The following is a 13,699-nucleotide window of genomic DNA, read 5'->3' as shown; positions in this document are numbered from 1 at the left end:
TCAAATGCACTCAACAAATGCTATTGTAATTATTATTGCTTATGTCTATATCCTTTACCAACTTTTGAGCTTTTAAAGGCAGGTCCTGACAATGTGGTATAATGAAGCTAGAAAGTGCTGGGTTTAGAAAACAGCTTTCACTTAGAAACTGCAGTATTGGCTCAGTTATTTGTCTTGCATGTAGCAGATACTCAGTAAATGTATGTTTAATGAATGAGTCAACCTCTCAAAACCTCAGATTCTCTTATTATAATATGAAAAATACTATCTCATCAGATACTAGAACTAATATTGTGACATAAAGTAACTAGTGCTTGGAGTAAAACTACTTAAAATAGTATCTGTTTTTATTATTATTATCTATTATTAGTATCTATTGTTTATTAGTATCTCTAAGGCCTAGTACAGTTTTAATAAATATATTCTGAGTCAATGAATGAATGTATCCAGCACTTTAAAAAGCAATTCAGAAAACACATTAATTGAAACATGGACTCTATTTTCAACAAGCTTATATTTTAATGGAGATAATATTTGTGCACATGTACCTGAAGTAAATATAAAATAGAAATAAAAGTTCTTAAGACAGTATAGATAAAGAACTTTGGGAAACACAGACTCCTTGAAGAAAAATTCTCAATGGATGGGATAACTTAAACTGATTTTTTATTTCCTAAAATAGACTTTAAAATTGGAGATGAAAAAGAAAGTAATTCAAGACAGAAAGAACAACATGAACAAAGGAAAAGAAATAGAAACATTTGGAAACAGAGAAGGAAACTACAAGTGGTTTGGTTTTCCTGGAGTGCAGGGGGCAGAAAAGTAGAGTGAGGCACGATTCTAAAAGACCTTATTGGGTGCGTATAAACCAACTGGACTTCTTTTTTTAGGTAAACAAAGGCATTTGAGGTGAGGTGACATGGGATAGCAATGACCTAAGAAATGCTTTGGGGAAACTACATTTAACTCCGGCTTACATGCCAACAAACTCTAAGCAATTAATAGAAAAAAAAAGTATTTAAACACACACAGGAAGAGAGAGGGGGAAGGAGGGAAGGAGAAAGAGAAGGAAAGAGAAAGTGGGGAAGGTGGGAAGAAAGAAGGGACAGAGTGAGTCAGAATGGCAGATGGAGGGGGGCTTTCTCTACATTTCTCCCCTTCTGCTCCAAGTAGGCTCTGGTCACTGAAGGAATCTCCCTTACTAGGAGAAAACTGATGGATAGAACATCCCAAAGCTGCTATGTGAACAACAGGGGAATCCTAATATTATTATAAGCATGAAGACAGACCAAAACAAAATGTCAGCGGATAAGAATGTAAAATTTGAAGGGAAAAAACACAGTCCAGAAGACAACTTATACCTATGTGAGCAAACATAAAAAACCAACACACAAACCACTTCACACATTAACCTGTAATAAAATCTGAATAACTCAAAGTACAGGCAGCACAAAGGTATATGAGTTCAGTTCTTAAAGACAGAAAATAAATATACACAACATGACATACAAAGTCCTTATTTTGGTTTTTAGTCTGAGCTCCTTATCAGTAGCCTGGCAGACTTTCTGACATCATAAAGGTATGTACCCGTGAATGGCAGTCATAAAAAAAAGACTGTTGGTGAATTATATACTCTAGGAGTCTTGAACTGATTATTTTTTTAATACCCCCAAACAAAAGCCCGAATGTGAGAATAAACTCACAATATCCTGTACTGGTTCATTCATTCATTCAATAACTAGTTTCTGAATACATATTATGTGCCATGCTAGATATTGTGCCCTTGGTGAGGACAAATTTGATTTTACTCACTGTGTAGCATTTAGAATTATTGGAACAAGTATTATCTTACACTCCTGTCTTACCATGTGATCTAAAACAAGTAAGGGGCTCTTCCTGGAATCTTATGGAGGGCTAGTTTATCAAACTCTGTGAAGCATTAAATCAAAGTAAAAGTTTACCAAGACTTCAAGTGAAAATTAACTGAAGCTCTTTGAAAGAAAAGTAAAAAACATGAGCTTAAACAAGGTTATGGCTACAAAAGTGGAGATATAAATGAATCTGCCACCCTCTCACTTCATTCACAGAAGAGAAAATAAAGAAAATGTTAAACAGAAGCACATGAATCTTTTAGGAAAATGTCTTCCACCAAGTGGTTCATTACAATGCCAAATACTGACTAGTTCATAAAATTATTTTCCACTCCTAGGACAGTTTGATTTTACAATCATCTTCATGGAAGAAAATACATGAAGAGCAAAGATGTATATTGGAAATGTAAACTATTAATAACACATAAAAAATAAAATCTCTATGCCCAAGCTAGAAGCAAAGTACAATAACACTATGTCCACACTACTGGGAAAGTCTGCCCTGCCTTACTAAATCCTCTGTAATACTTTGTAGAATTTTAAACACCAACAAAACACATTTAAACTGCTGGTCTCATGAATTTTATTATTTTAGAAACATACTGGCTTTTAATAATCTTGACTATACTTTCATAATAAAACTTGGCATCCTTCACGTAAGTAAGTCTTAAAGACAGAGGACTGATAAGGGTGGATATCCATCTATTCCTAGGAGTCCATAAAGATATCAACATGTTAGCAGAACTAAAAGCACTAAAGGATTTTTGGCAAACACAAAATTACGAATAATTTTCTCCCAAAAGTAATGGTAAAGCACACATTTTCCCAATGCAGAAACAGACAGTTAGTTGAGATCCAAACACATACCTCATATTCAGCTGTATTGACTGTTAAGGAAGGAACCAGAGAAAACAGTTCACTGAGGGTCTTCAAAATGAGAGGTCTTGTGTCACAGCTCAGCTTTGGGGAGAGAGCATTCCAAGTGGAGCGAATACAAACCACCTGTGAAGCAAAGACAGAAGTCAATACCTAACAAAATCCCAGCTCATCTGAAGCCATTAGTAAAGGGTACTGTCTTTTATTATGAGGAAACTTAAGAATAAGAACTCTTAGAAGATAGGATTTGATCAGTTATCACCTCTCAGAAGAAATTATATAAACTAACATAAACTGTTGTTGAAGAAGATCCAGCCTGCCTCCCACAACTGCTTTTTTATAGCTTTATTTTGGTTAACCAAAGAAATAAACCTCTCTCTCTCTCATGCATGAATACACACAAAATTAACTCCAGATTACCTACAAACATTCCTGAATAGCCATTCTCTGAAAATAAAGATGGGTAAGATAACGCTAGTACATTTCTAAATCAAAGTATTTACAATTTTTTATAGTTTTCCATCTTGCTGAAACTATATTACCATTCAGAAAATTGAGATGTTAGTAAATACAAATCAAACGCTCTCAAATCATCTTACAAATTTCTACATGAGGTCAGTTCAGTTCAGTCGTTCAGTCGTGTCCGACTCTTTGCGACCCCATGAATCACAGCACGCCAGGCCTCTCTGTCCATCACAAACTCCTGGAGTTTACTCAAACTCAAGTCCATCGAGTCGGTGATGCCATCCAGCCATCTCATCCTCTGTCGTTCCCTTCTCCTCCTGCCCCTAATCCCTCTCAGCATCAAGGTCTTTTCCAATGAGTCAACTCTTCGCATCAGGAGGCCAAAGTATTAGAGTTTCAGCTTCAGCATCAGTCTTTCCAATGTGAACACCCAGGACTGATCTCCTTTAGGATGGACTGGTTGGATCTCCTTGCAGTCCAAGGGTCTCTCAAGAGTCTTCTCCAAGTCCACACTTCAAAAACATCAATTTTTCGGTGCTCAGCTTTCCTCATAGTCCAATTCTCACATCCATACATGACCACTGGAAAAACCATAGCCTTGACTAGACGGACCTTTGTTGGCAAAGTAATGTCTCTGCTTCTTAATATGCTATCTAGGTTGGTCATAACTTTCCTTCCAAGGAGCAAGTGTCTTTTAATTTCGTGGCTGCAATCACCATCTGCAGTGATTTTGGAGCCCAGAAAAATAAAGTCAGCCACTGTTTCCACTGTTTTCCCATCTATTTGCCATGAAGTGATGGGACCAGATGGCATGATCTTAGTTTTCTGAATGTTGAGCTTTAAGCCAAATTTTTCACTCTCCTCTTTCATCAAGAGGCTTTTTGATAGGTGAATTATTTTATTATTTAAAATAGTAACTTAAAATTTTGTTTTAAAAGTCATTTCAGATTTTAAGAGGCTGTTAAATGATAAAAATTAAACTAATAAATGTCATTTCTAGCTTGATCCACTTTCCTTAAACCAAGTATTCTTAGATCATTTCAAGATCTGGTTTATGGATGTTCAAATATCTTCTTAAATTCAATTTCAACTACAACAGATGATTTCTTCACTTACAGATATTTTACTAAAACTTTAAAACTCAGGCAGGAAGAGTGACAACACACATCAATTAGAATTGAACAAGGATTAATCTTTTTAAAACATGACAGTCTTTTCTCTTAAGCTTCAATTAACACACACAATTTATTTTCATCTACTAACATAAACTGGGTTTCCCAGGTAGCTCAGTGGTAAAGAGTCTGCCTGCCAATGCAGGAGATGCAGGTTGGATCCCTGGGTGAGGAATATCCTCTGGAGTAGGAAATGGCAATGCACTCCAGTATTCTTACCTGGGTAAATCCCATGAACAGAGGAGCCTGGCAGCCTACAGTCCATGGGATCACAAGGAGTTGGACATGACTGAATGACTGAGCACACACACTAACTCAAATTATTTAGGAAACACTACATAAGGTAAATGAATAATATATACTTAAGGACACAGATTAAGACCCAAATATAGCAGAAAGTATCTCAAAAAACTTGGATTCAGTGCTTTTGCTCTTATTTTCCACTTTCCATGAAAGAGCAAAAAAATATTCTTTGACTTGGGATCCACTACAAATTTGGATTTCACCATCACTAAGGGTTGTACTTCTGTCAGGCATGACATTAGGCACATTTATACAATGCAGCTTTAATATTACAAAACAGCAATATTTGAAATTAAAAAAAAAAAAACCAATCCTTTAAAAGCTACCAACTCAACATAGACTACATAGCCAGAGTAGTATACAGCACTAAGCAGAATAATAAAATATAAAATACAATCTAACCTTCAAAGAATTTACCACCTTATCAAACAGAAAGAGAAATGTACATAACTCTAAATTATTAGAAAACAAATACATGTTTAACAAAACAAAACAGTACATGATTAGATTTTTAAATATTTCCAACAGAAAATAGGCTTAGGAGGAATCCAGGCGGGAAAGCTATGTCAGTGAGTGGGAGTCACTAGAGTGTCAAGACGCAGAAAGTCTAGAGACAGGACTTGAAGAAGGAAGGAAAAGAAATCAGGCAGACCTTTCACAAGGAAGTGGAAAGCATAAGCCAAAACACAAATAAAGTAAGTTGTAGGCATGCATGAGTCCTGGTGAAGAACGGCTGGTGTAGATTAAAGAGCACCTAGAATAGCAAAGCAGTTTGGATCAGAATCAAAAGGAAAAGGAAGCCTCCAGAGATTTCTGAGTTGGGCAATCAACTAAATTCAAATGTTGTTTTTGAAAGATTCTTCTGGTAGTCTTATAGTCAAACTCAAAGTTGTCATGAACTTCTCTAATTCTTATTTCCCCCTAGTCCTTCACATAAAGAGCCTCAAAAGTTTTCCAAAAATCATACACTCAATATAATCACTGATTATCCACGCCTTCCCCTTATTTTAAATGCCTATTTAATTCCAACCTTCTTTGTTTCAAGACCAAGTTTAAATCTCAATTCTACAATTAACTTTTCTCTTACAATTCAGGCCTTCATTTTATCCCTTTCTTTCCTCTAACTTCCAGCATTTAAAACTCTATACTTCCCAACTTAGCATTTAATTATATACTGCCTAGTATTGATCACTATTTTCGTGAATATAAACTGTCTTCTCAACTAGATATTAAGCTCCATGAAGACAATGACCACATCTTCTAGTTCTCACTCCCCGCTCATCTAGCACAGTAATAATTATATCAGAGTATCAGTAGTTATCAACTACTGATGATACTGGAACCTGAGTAGTAAATCTGAGATAGAAAAGAAAAGGATTAAAAGGTCTTGGACAATGAATTGGAAAGTAAGATGATTTGGGCCTAGAGACCTGGGTGAATAAAAAGCAACATAATAAAATGGAGGGGAAGCTGGGAGGAGCATCTTTGCAGGAAATGGGGGGATGGATATGTTTAACTGGAGTTCATGGAAAGACATCCAGAGAGAAATATTCTGTAGGCATTAGGGAAAAACTCAGATGTAAGGCTGGCTAATGACAGTTTTGTCATTTAAACATTTGTATAGATCAAAAGCCAGGAAGAAGTATAGTCTCATACATGTTCTGATGCACTTTGCAGATCAACAAAAAAGATGCCTGGCCACCAATTATGGAAGTACAAACGGGGGCCTTGTCTTTTCCATAGTGGTGAGTGGGGAGTGAGGCTACATTCTCCAGGTATTTTCAAAGGTTTACACATTTTAAAAGTCTTTTTCCTGAAAAGTTTGGAAACTAATGCCCAAAATGGTACTCTACACATAGACTATGAGAGACATTCCAGCAGTTCAACAATGAACTGTGCCTTAATTGTAAGCAAGGTATACCTGCCAGGAATTATCAGTAAATCAGGGCTTGCCCATACACAGTCAGGAGCAGGGAAGTCTTTAATAAGGAAGGCTGCTTTCTCTGACCTTCCCGACACTGGGCCATTCTTGACCAGATCTTAGAGATCGTCTGACCCTGAGGGCTCCTTGGACTCAACCTATTACCACCTTGCTATGTCCATCTCCTAGAACTGTATGGATTTCATCCACTAGCCTTATGATCCGTGCAGTCTGTCATATTATATCAGATGAGCCAAGATCATGGTCCTGGTCCCCACGGGCTTATTTTACCTTAACAATTAATTACCCAACGACTTGAATGTTTTCAAAATACAGATTGACTTCAGGCTCCAACACATAATGGGCGACACTTGAAATGACTGATAAAGAGGAAAATTTTTTACATACTCTTGAGCTGAAATGCAAAAATTGAGAGTGGGGGTAATTAGCCAAGGCCAGAAATAATAAAAGGAGGTTGTCAGTTTCCATAACCTAATAGCTTGAGTTTAAATGCACACATGGAAAGAGGAGGTACTGCCTTTAGCCTATAGGGCAGGGAGTTGGAATGGAGACCTCCACATAAAACCAGCATCCTTGAAGGGCTGTACCCTTAGCGTAATGGTTGGACTAGAAACCACTGAGCTGAGAAACTAACATAAAAAATGGCAGTGAGCTGGAGGCTCCTGGATCACTCTTGGAAAGCACTCCCATAATATATAATCCAAATGATTTGCACAAAAAAATAAAACAAATCCCTCTAAAAAAAGTTTATAGCTTTATTCATTATAATATGATTATTTAACACCAAAGACAAACAATCATCAGAGCTAAATGGTAGAAAATACATGCTATCTACAAAGGAGTAAATTAGAATAACAGCAAACTTTTCAAAATTAACAAGACCAAATGACCATGAAATAAGATCTTAAAAGTGCTGAGGAAAAAAATCCACAATTCAACAGTAATGGTAAAACAAGCAAAAACAAAATAGGAGGAACAATACCTAGGTATTATATTATGCAGATATGGCACAAACAAACGACTCAGAATATCTTGCTTAGTTTGTCTATGAGATTTTGGAGAATTCATTCCGAGTGCTAACATTATGCACATTTTGCTGCCATTTCTGTTTCTTGGGGAGAATGACACTTTTCCATGCTATTCCGCCAAAAGAACCTTCGCAACACTAAACAGCACAGATTAAGGAGACCCAATGTAGCATGGTATACTGGAAAGAGCTCATGACTGGAGTTATAAACCCCAGGTTCTCCTATTTGGTAGTTGTGGGACTATGGCAAAGTCATTAATCTCATTCAATCTGTTTCCGCAGCTGCAAAACAGAAAATAATACTACTAACATCTGCTCCATGTATAGCACAAGGTTAATAGTAAAGGCAATATTGAGGCAACTGTATGCAAACATGCTTTATACACTGTAAAAGAAAGTTATTGATGGAAAAATAACAAATCATAAAAGAATCAGGGTCTTTGCTTCAATTCTTGTGCTGTAAGAATGCATTTGTTTCTTCGCAGAGGCAATAGATGCCTATTATTCTAATTTTACCTCCAAAAGCTATTTCTAGCAATTCCAAAGAACAGCCTACTCCTTTTGTCATGATGTTTTACTCCAGCAGAGGGAAAGCTTTATAAAAACCTTTAGGCTATGAAAACCACCTTATTTGCCCTTTTCATAATGAAGGTAAAAGAAACTGCCTTCACAATTAAGAGGACTCGAGTCATCATCATGCAGTGAAACCCTCTTAAGCTAATTCAGTCCACACAATTCATAAAACAGGACACTTCTGTTACCAAAATACAATAATGGGCTAAGAGAGAGTTTAAGGAGCCACAATCAATGGAGCAGAAACAATGGGAAAAATAACATTCTTTCTAATCCTAATAACATGGGGTTAAAGGTTATAAGTATTAAAAAATGACTAGCACAGGTTTATTTAAGCAACTTCACAGTCTTTTAATGTCTGAGTCCAGGGTATTATGAAAGCAGTGTTGTAGAAAACAATAGGAATAAATATTGAGTTGCCTTTTTAAAAGTCCCTTATAATGTAAAGGGACAGAATTTCTGATGATTAGAGTTGCTCAACTTCTATCCTGTTGATGGCAAGTAATGGAAAGACATGTATCTAAATCCCAAATTGTGGCATAGTGAATACAAAATATGTGTGCTTGATGGGATAAAATGACTGTCACACTAACAATCCCTAACATAATTATGCCATTTCCAAAGAAGGCAAGACAGAGGTCTTCAAATTGTTCCATATTTCTGAAAAACTGGCAGTTTGCAGTACAGACTTATAATTCTTATATATGCATAGAAGAGGCTGGAACTGTAGAAGTGATTCAAGTAGAAACAAGTATTTATTAATACTAAACAGATCGATCTAGATATCAAGTCACCCTAAAGACTCACTATGCAGTGGCCCAGGATTTTAGGTTTCTCTTTTATTTCCCCTCATGAGCAGCTGCAGCATCTCTGAGACACCTCCCTATAGGGAATAGTAACTTCCAATGCAAACTCCATTGATTTCTCTGCAGGAACAGAAAGAAATGACACAAAGAGCTCCCAGCAGGGACGTTCACTTTTCAGTTTTGCTAGATTCTGTCTGGATTAATTATCTATTTCATGTTGGACATTCTTCTGGCATGAACTACCAAATTCACAGTAAGATTGTGTCAGAAATATTCTTTGACAAGAAAATGATTAGCGCTTTATTCCTCACAAATAACCAGAGGGAATTTTTCAAAAAGCCAGTTCCTTCCCCTGTTCAGATAAATGGAATTTAGACTCCAAGGTAAAAAAGAAAACTAATAGAAATTCAATCAAAATAGCTTTAAAAAAAAAACTGCTTAGAAGTTGTTTAGCAGATGCAAATATATGGCTATATAATAAATACATAATCAATAAACATACCCCATGAAGACAATACTGCACAAAGCTGAAAAATTTCTGTTGTAACTAAAATTCAGGTGTAAGCAAAGAGCTGCCTGTAGGGCCTCAAAAGAAAATAATAGCCAGTGACATCATAAGAGTTTAGATTTAACAAGCTACAACATGGATGAACCTTAAAAACGCCAGGCTAACTATGGAGAACAGTGGAGATCCAATTAAAAATTAAGAATAAAACTACCATATGACCCAGCAATCCCACTACTGGGCATATACCCTGAGGAAATCACAGTTCAAAAAGATACAAGTATGCCAATGTTCATTGCAGCACTATTTGCAATAGCCAGGATGTGAGGCACCCCAGATGTCTATCAACAGATGAATGGATAAAGATGTGGAAGATATATACATATGTATGTATAGGGAGGATAATTGCTTTACAATGTTGTGTTGGTTTCTGCCACACCACAGTGCGAGTCAGTCCTAATTGTGTGTGTGCGTATTCTCTCCCTCCTGAGCTGCCCCCTCCCCTCCCATCCCACTCTAAGTAGTCACAGAGCCAGGCCGGGCTCACTGTGTTATAGGGCAGGGATATATACATATAGATCATGTATTTATAGCAGATATATACATACAGCAGATATACATATATACAATGAAATATTCAGCCATAAAAAGGAATGAATCTGAGTCAGTTCCAGTGAGGTAGATGAACCCAGAGCCTGTTATACAGAATGAAGTAGGTCAGAAAGAGAACAATATCCCATATAATGCATATAAATGAAATTAAGAAAAATAGTACTGATGAACCTATTTGCAGGGAAGGAATGGAGATGCAGATGTAGAGAACAGACTGTGAACACAGTGCGGGAAGAGGGTGGGACGAATTGAGAAAGTAGCATTGACATATGTGCACTATCATGGGTAAAACAGACAGCTAGTGGGCAGCTGCTATGTAACACAGGGAGGCCGGCCTGGCTGTGACAACTTACAGTGGGATGGGAGGGGAAAGGGAGGCTTAAGAGGGAGAGAATACACACATACACACACAATTACCACTGATTTGCACTGTGGTATGGCAGAAACCAATGCAACACTGTAAAGCAATTATCCTCTGATTTAAAAAAACACACACCAGGTTGTGTGAAAGAAGCCAGTCACAAAATACAACATATTATATGACTCCATTTATACAAAATGGAAAACAGGCGAATTTAGAGAGACTAAAAGTAAATTACTGATTGTATAGGGGCAGGGGAGGGATGGAGGCACTATGTGATGATAGCTAGGGGGTACAGAGCTTCTTTTGGGGGTGATGAAAATGTTCTAAACTTGAAAGTCATAATGGTTGCAAAACTCTGTCAATATATTAGAAATCATCAAAGTGTAAACTGTAAATGAGTGAATTGTACTATTTGTGAATTTTATCTCATTAAATCTTTTTCTCAAAACAAAAAAAGAGTTCAGATTTAGTGTGGACCTGTTTGACACCAGGGAAACATATTTTGGTATCAGAGAACTCTAAGCTGGAACCTTAACTTGTGCCACTAATTAGCTAAATGACCTTCAGTTTCCTCCTCTGCAAAATAAAGGGTTGTGCTTGTACTAGGACTCTCTGGAGAAATAAAACCAACAAAAAAGAAAAGAAGGAGGGAAGGAAGAAAGATAAATAAAGATAGGGAGATGGATAGAGAAAAAGATTTATTAAAGGAATTGTCTCAAGCAGTTGTGGGGGTCAACAAGTCCCACAGTCTGCAAGCTGGAGAACCAGGAAAGCAAGTGATGCAAATCAGCTCAACTTCCAAGACGTGAGAACCAGGTGGCTGCAGTGTAAGTCACAGTGTCTGCAGGTGCAAGAACCAGGAGCTCCAAAGTCTGGGGGCAAGAGAAGAAGGATGCCCCATATCAAGAAGAGAATTTACCCTTCCTTTGCTTTTTTGTTCTGTTCCAGCCATCATTGGATTAGTTGATGCTGCCACACTGTTAAGGGCAGATCTTATTTCTAAACCTAGGATTCAAATGCTAATCTCTGTCAGAAATACCCTCACAGATACACCCAGAAATTATGTTTTACCAACTATCTGGGCATTTCATAGGCCTGTCAAGTTGGCATAGAAAATGTACTATCACAGTATAAAAAAATTAAAAACAAAATACTCATCAATAAAACATTGGGCAACATATGAAAATGCAATATGCAACGAAATACTATGTAAGTGTAAAAAAATGTATATACATATTGCCAGGAAAAAAAGTACACACTACATTAAGATGAAAAAATCAGGTTATAATACATAGTATGCTCAATAAAGGGTGTTCCCCAGTGGCTGAGACAGTAAAGAATCTGCCTGCAATGTGGGAGACCCGGTTCAGACCCTGGGTCAGGAAGATCCCCTGGAGAAGAGAGTGGCAACCCACTCCAGTATTCTTGCCTGGAAAATCCCAGGGACAGAGGAGCCTGTGGGCTGCCGTCTACGGGATCGCACAGAGCTGGACACGACTGAGCGACTTAGCAGCAGCAGCTAGTTTCTGCAGCTGGTTTCTATTCCATGGGTCATGATTCCTTCCTCACACCATCACACCACCTTTTCTTCCATCTCAGTTGTCATGCTACATTCTTTCTTTACCGTAGTTAAATCTGTCTCCTTCTTAAAGGCACACCTGTGATTACATTTAGGGTACCACACAGATATGGTAGGGAGCTAACAGAAGCAGAAGATATTAAGAAGAGGTGGTGAGAATACCAAGAAGAACTGTACAAAAAAGATCTTCACGACCTGGATAATCATGATGGTGTGATCACTCACCTAGAGCCAGACATCCTGGAATGTGAAGCCAAATGGGCTTTAGGAAGCATCACTACAAACAAAGCTAGTGGAGGTGATGGAATTCCTGTTGACCTATTTCAAATCCTAAAAGATGATGCTGTGAAAGGGCTGCTCTCAATATATCAGCAGATTTGGAAAACTCAGCAGTGGCCACAGGATGGGAAAAGGTCAGTTTTCATTCCAATCGCAAAGAAAGGCAATGCCAAAGAAGGCTCAAACTACTGCACAATTGCACTCATCTCACGCGCCAGTGAAGTAATGCTCAAAATTCTCCAAGCCAGGATTCAGCAATATGTGAACTGAGAACTTCCAGCTGTTCAAGCTGGTTTTAGAAAAGGCAGAGGAACCAGAGATCAAATTGCCAACATCCGATGGATCATTGAAAAAGCAGGAGAGTTCCAGAAAAAAATCTATTTCTGCTTTATTGACTATGCCAAAGCCTTTGACTATGTGGATCACAATAAACTGTGGAAAATTCTGAAAGAGATGAGAATACCAGACCACCTGACCTGCCTCTTGAGAAATCCATATGCAGGTCAGGAAGCAATAGTTAGAACTGGACATGGAACAACAGACTGGTTCAAATAGGAAAAGGAGTAAGTCAAGGCTGTATATTGTCACCCTGCTTATTTAACTTATATGCAGAGTACATCATGAGAAATGCTGGGCTGGATGAAGCACAAGCTGGAATCAAGATTGCTGGGAGAAATATCAATAACCTCAGATATGCAGATGACACCATCCTTGTGGCAGAAAGTGAAGAACTAAAGAGCCTCTTGATGAAAGTGAAAGAGAAGAGTGAAAAAGTTGGCTTAAAGTTCAACATTCAGAAAACTAAGATCATGGCACCCAATCTCATCACTTCATGGCAAATAGATGGAGAAACAGTGGAAACAGTGGCAGACTTTACTTTGGGGGGCTCCAAAATCATTGCAGATGGTGATTGCAGCCATGAAATTAAAAGACACTTACTCCTTCGAAGGAAAGTTATGACCAACCTAGACAGCATATTAAAAAGCAGAGACATTACCTTGCCAACAAAGGTCCATCTAGTCAAGGCTATGGTTTTTCCAGTAGTCATGTATGGATGTGACAGTTGGACTATAAAGAAAGCTAAGTGTCGAAGAATTGATGCTTTTGAAGTGTGGTGTTGGAGAAGACTCTTGAGAGTCCCTTGGACTGCAAGAAGATCCAACCGGTCCATCCTAAAGGAGATCAGTCCTGGGTGTTCATTGGAAGGACTGATGTTGAAGCTGAAACTCCAATGCTTTGGCCTCCTCATGTGAAGAGCTGACTCATTTGAAGGGACCCTGATGCTAGGGAAGATAGAGGGCAGGAGGAGAAGGGGACAACAGAGG

The 13,699-nt window shown here is 37.8% G+C and overlaps 1 protein-coding gene across 4 annotated transcripts in view; it reads right to left on the bottom strand.

Moving 5' to 3' along the window:
* The window catches only part of FOCAD (focadhesin), a 286,020-nt gene that overhangs the window by 118,549 nt on the left and 153,772 nt on the right, over positions 1-13,699 (bottom strand). For all 4 annotated transcript variants that reach the window (XM_070480582.1, XM_070480584.1, XM_070480583.1 and 1 more), the window contains one exon: positions 2,739-2,873. In XM_070480582.1, coding sequence (XP_070336683.1) covers positions 2,739-2,873 — 135 coding nt within the window. The remainder of the gene's footprint in view (positions 1-2,738; positions 2,874-13,699) is intronic.

The sequence above is a fragment of the Odocoileus virginianus genome, chromosome 18 (assembly GCF_023699985.2).
Source record: "Odocoileus virginianus isolate 20LAN1187 ecotype Illinois chromosome 18, Ovbor_1.2, whole genome shotgun sequence".
Taxonomy (NCBI): Eukaryota; Metazoa; Chordata; class Mammalia; order Artiodactyla; family Cervidae; genus Odocoileus; species Odocoileus virginianus.
This window is presented reverse-complemented; position numbering and strand designations above follow the sequence as displayed.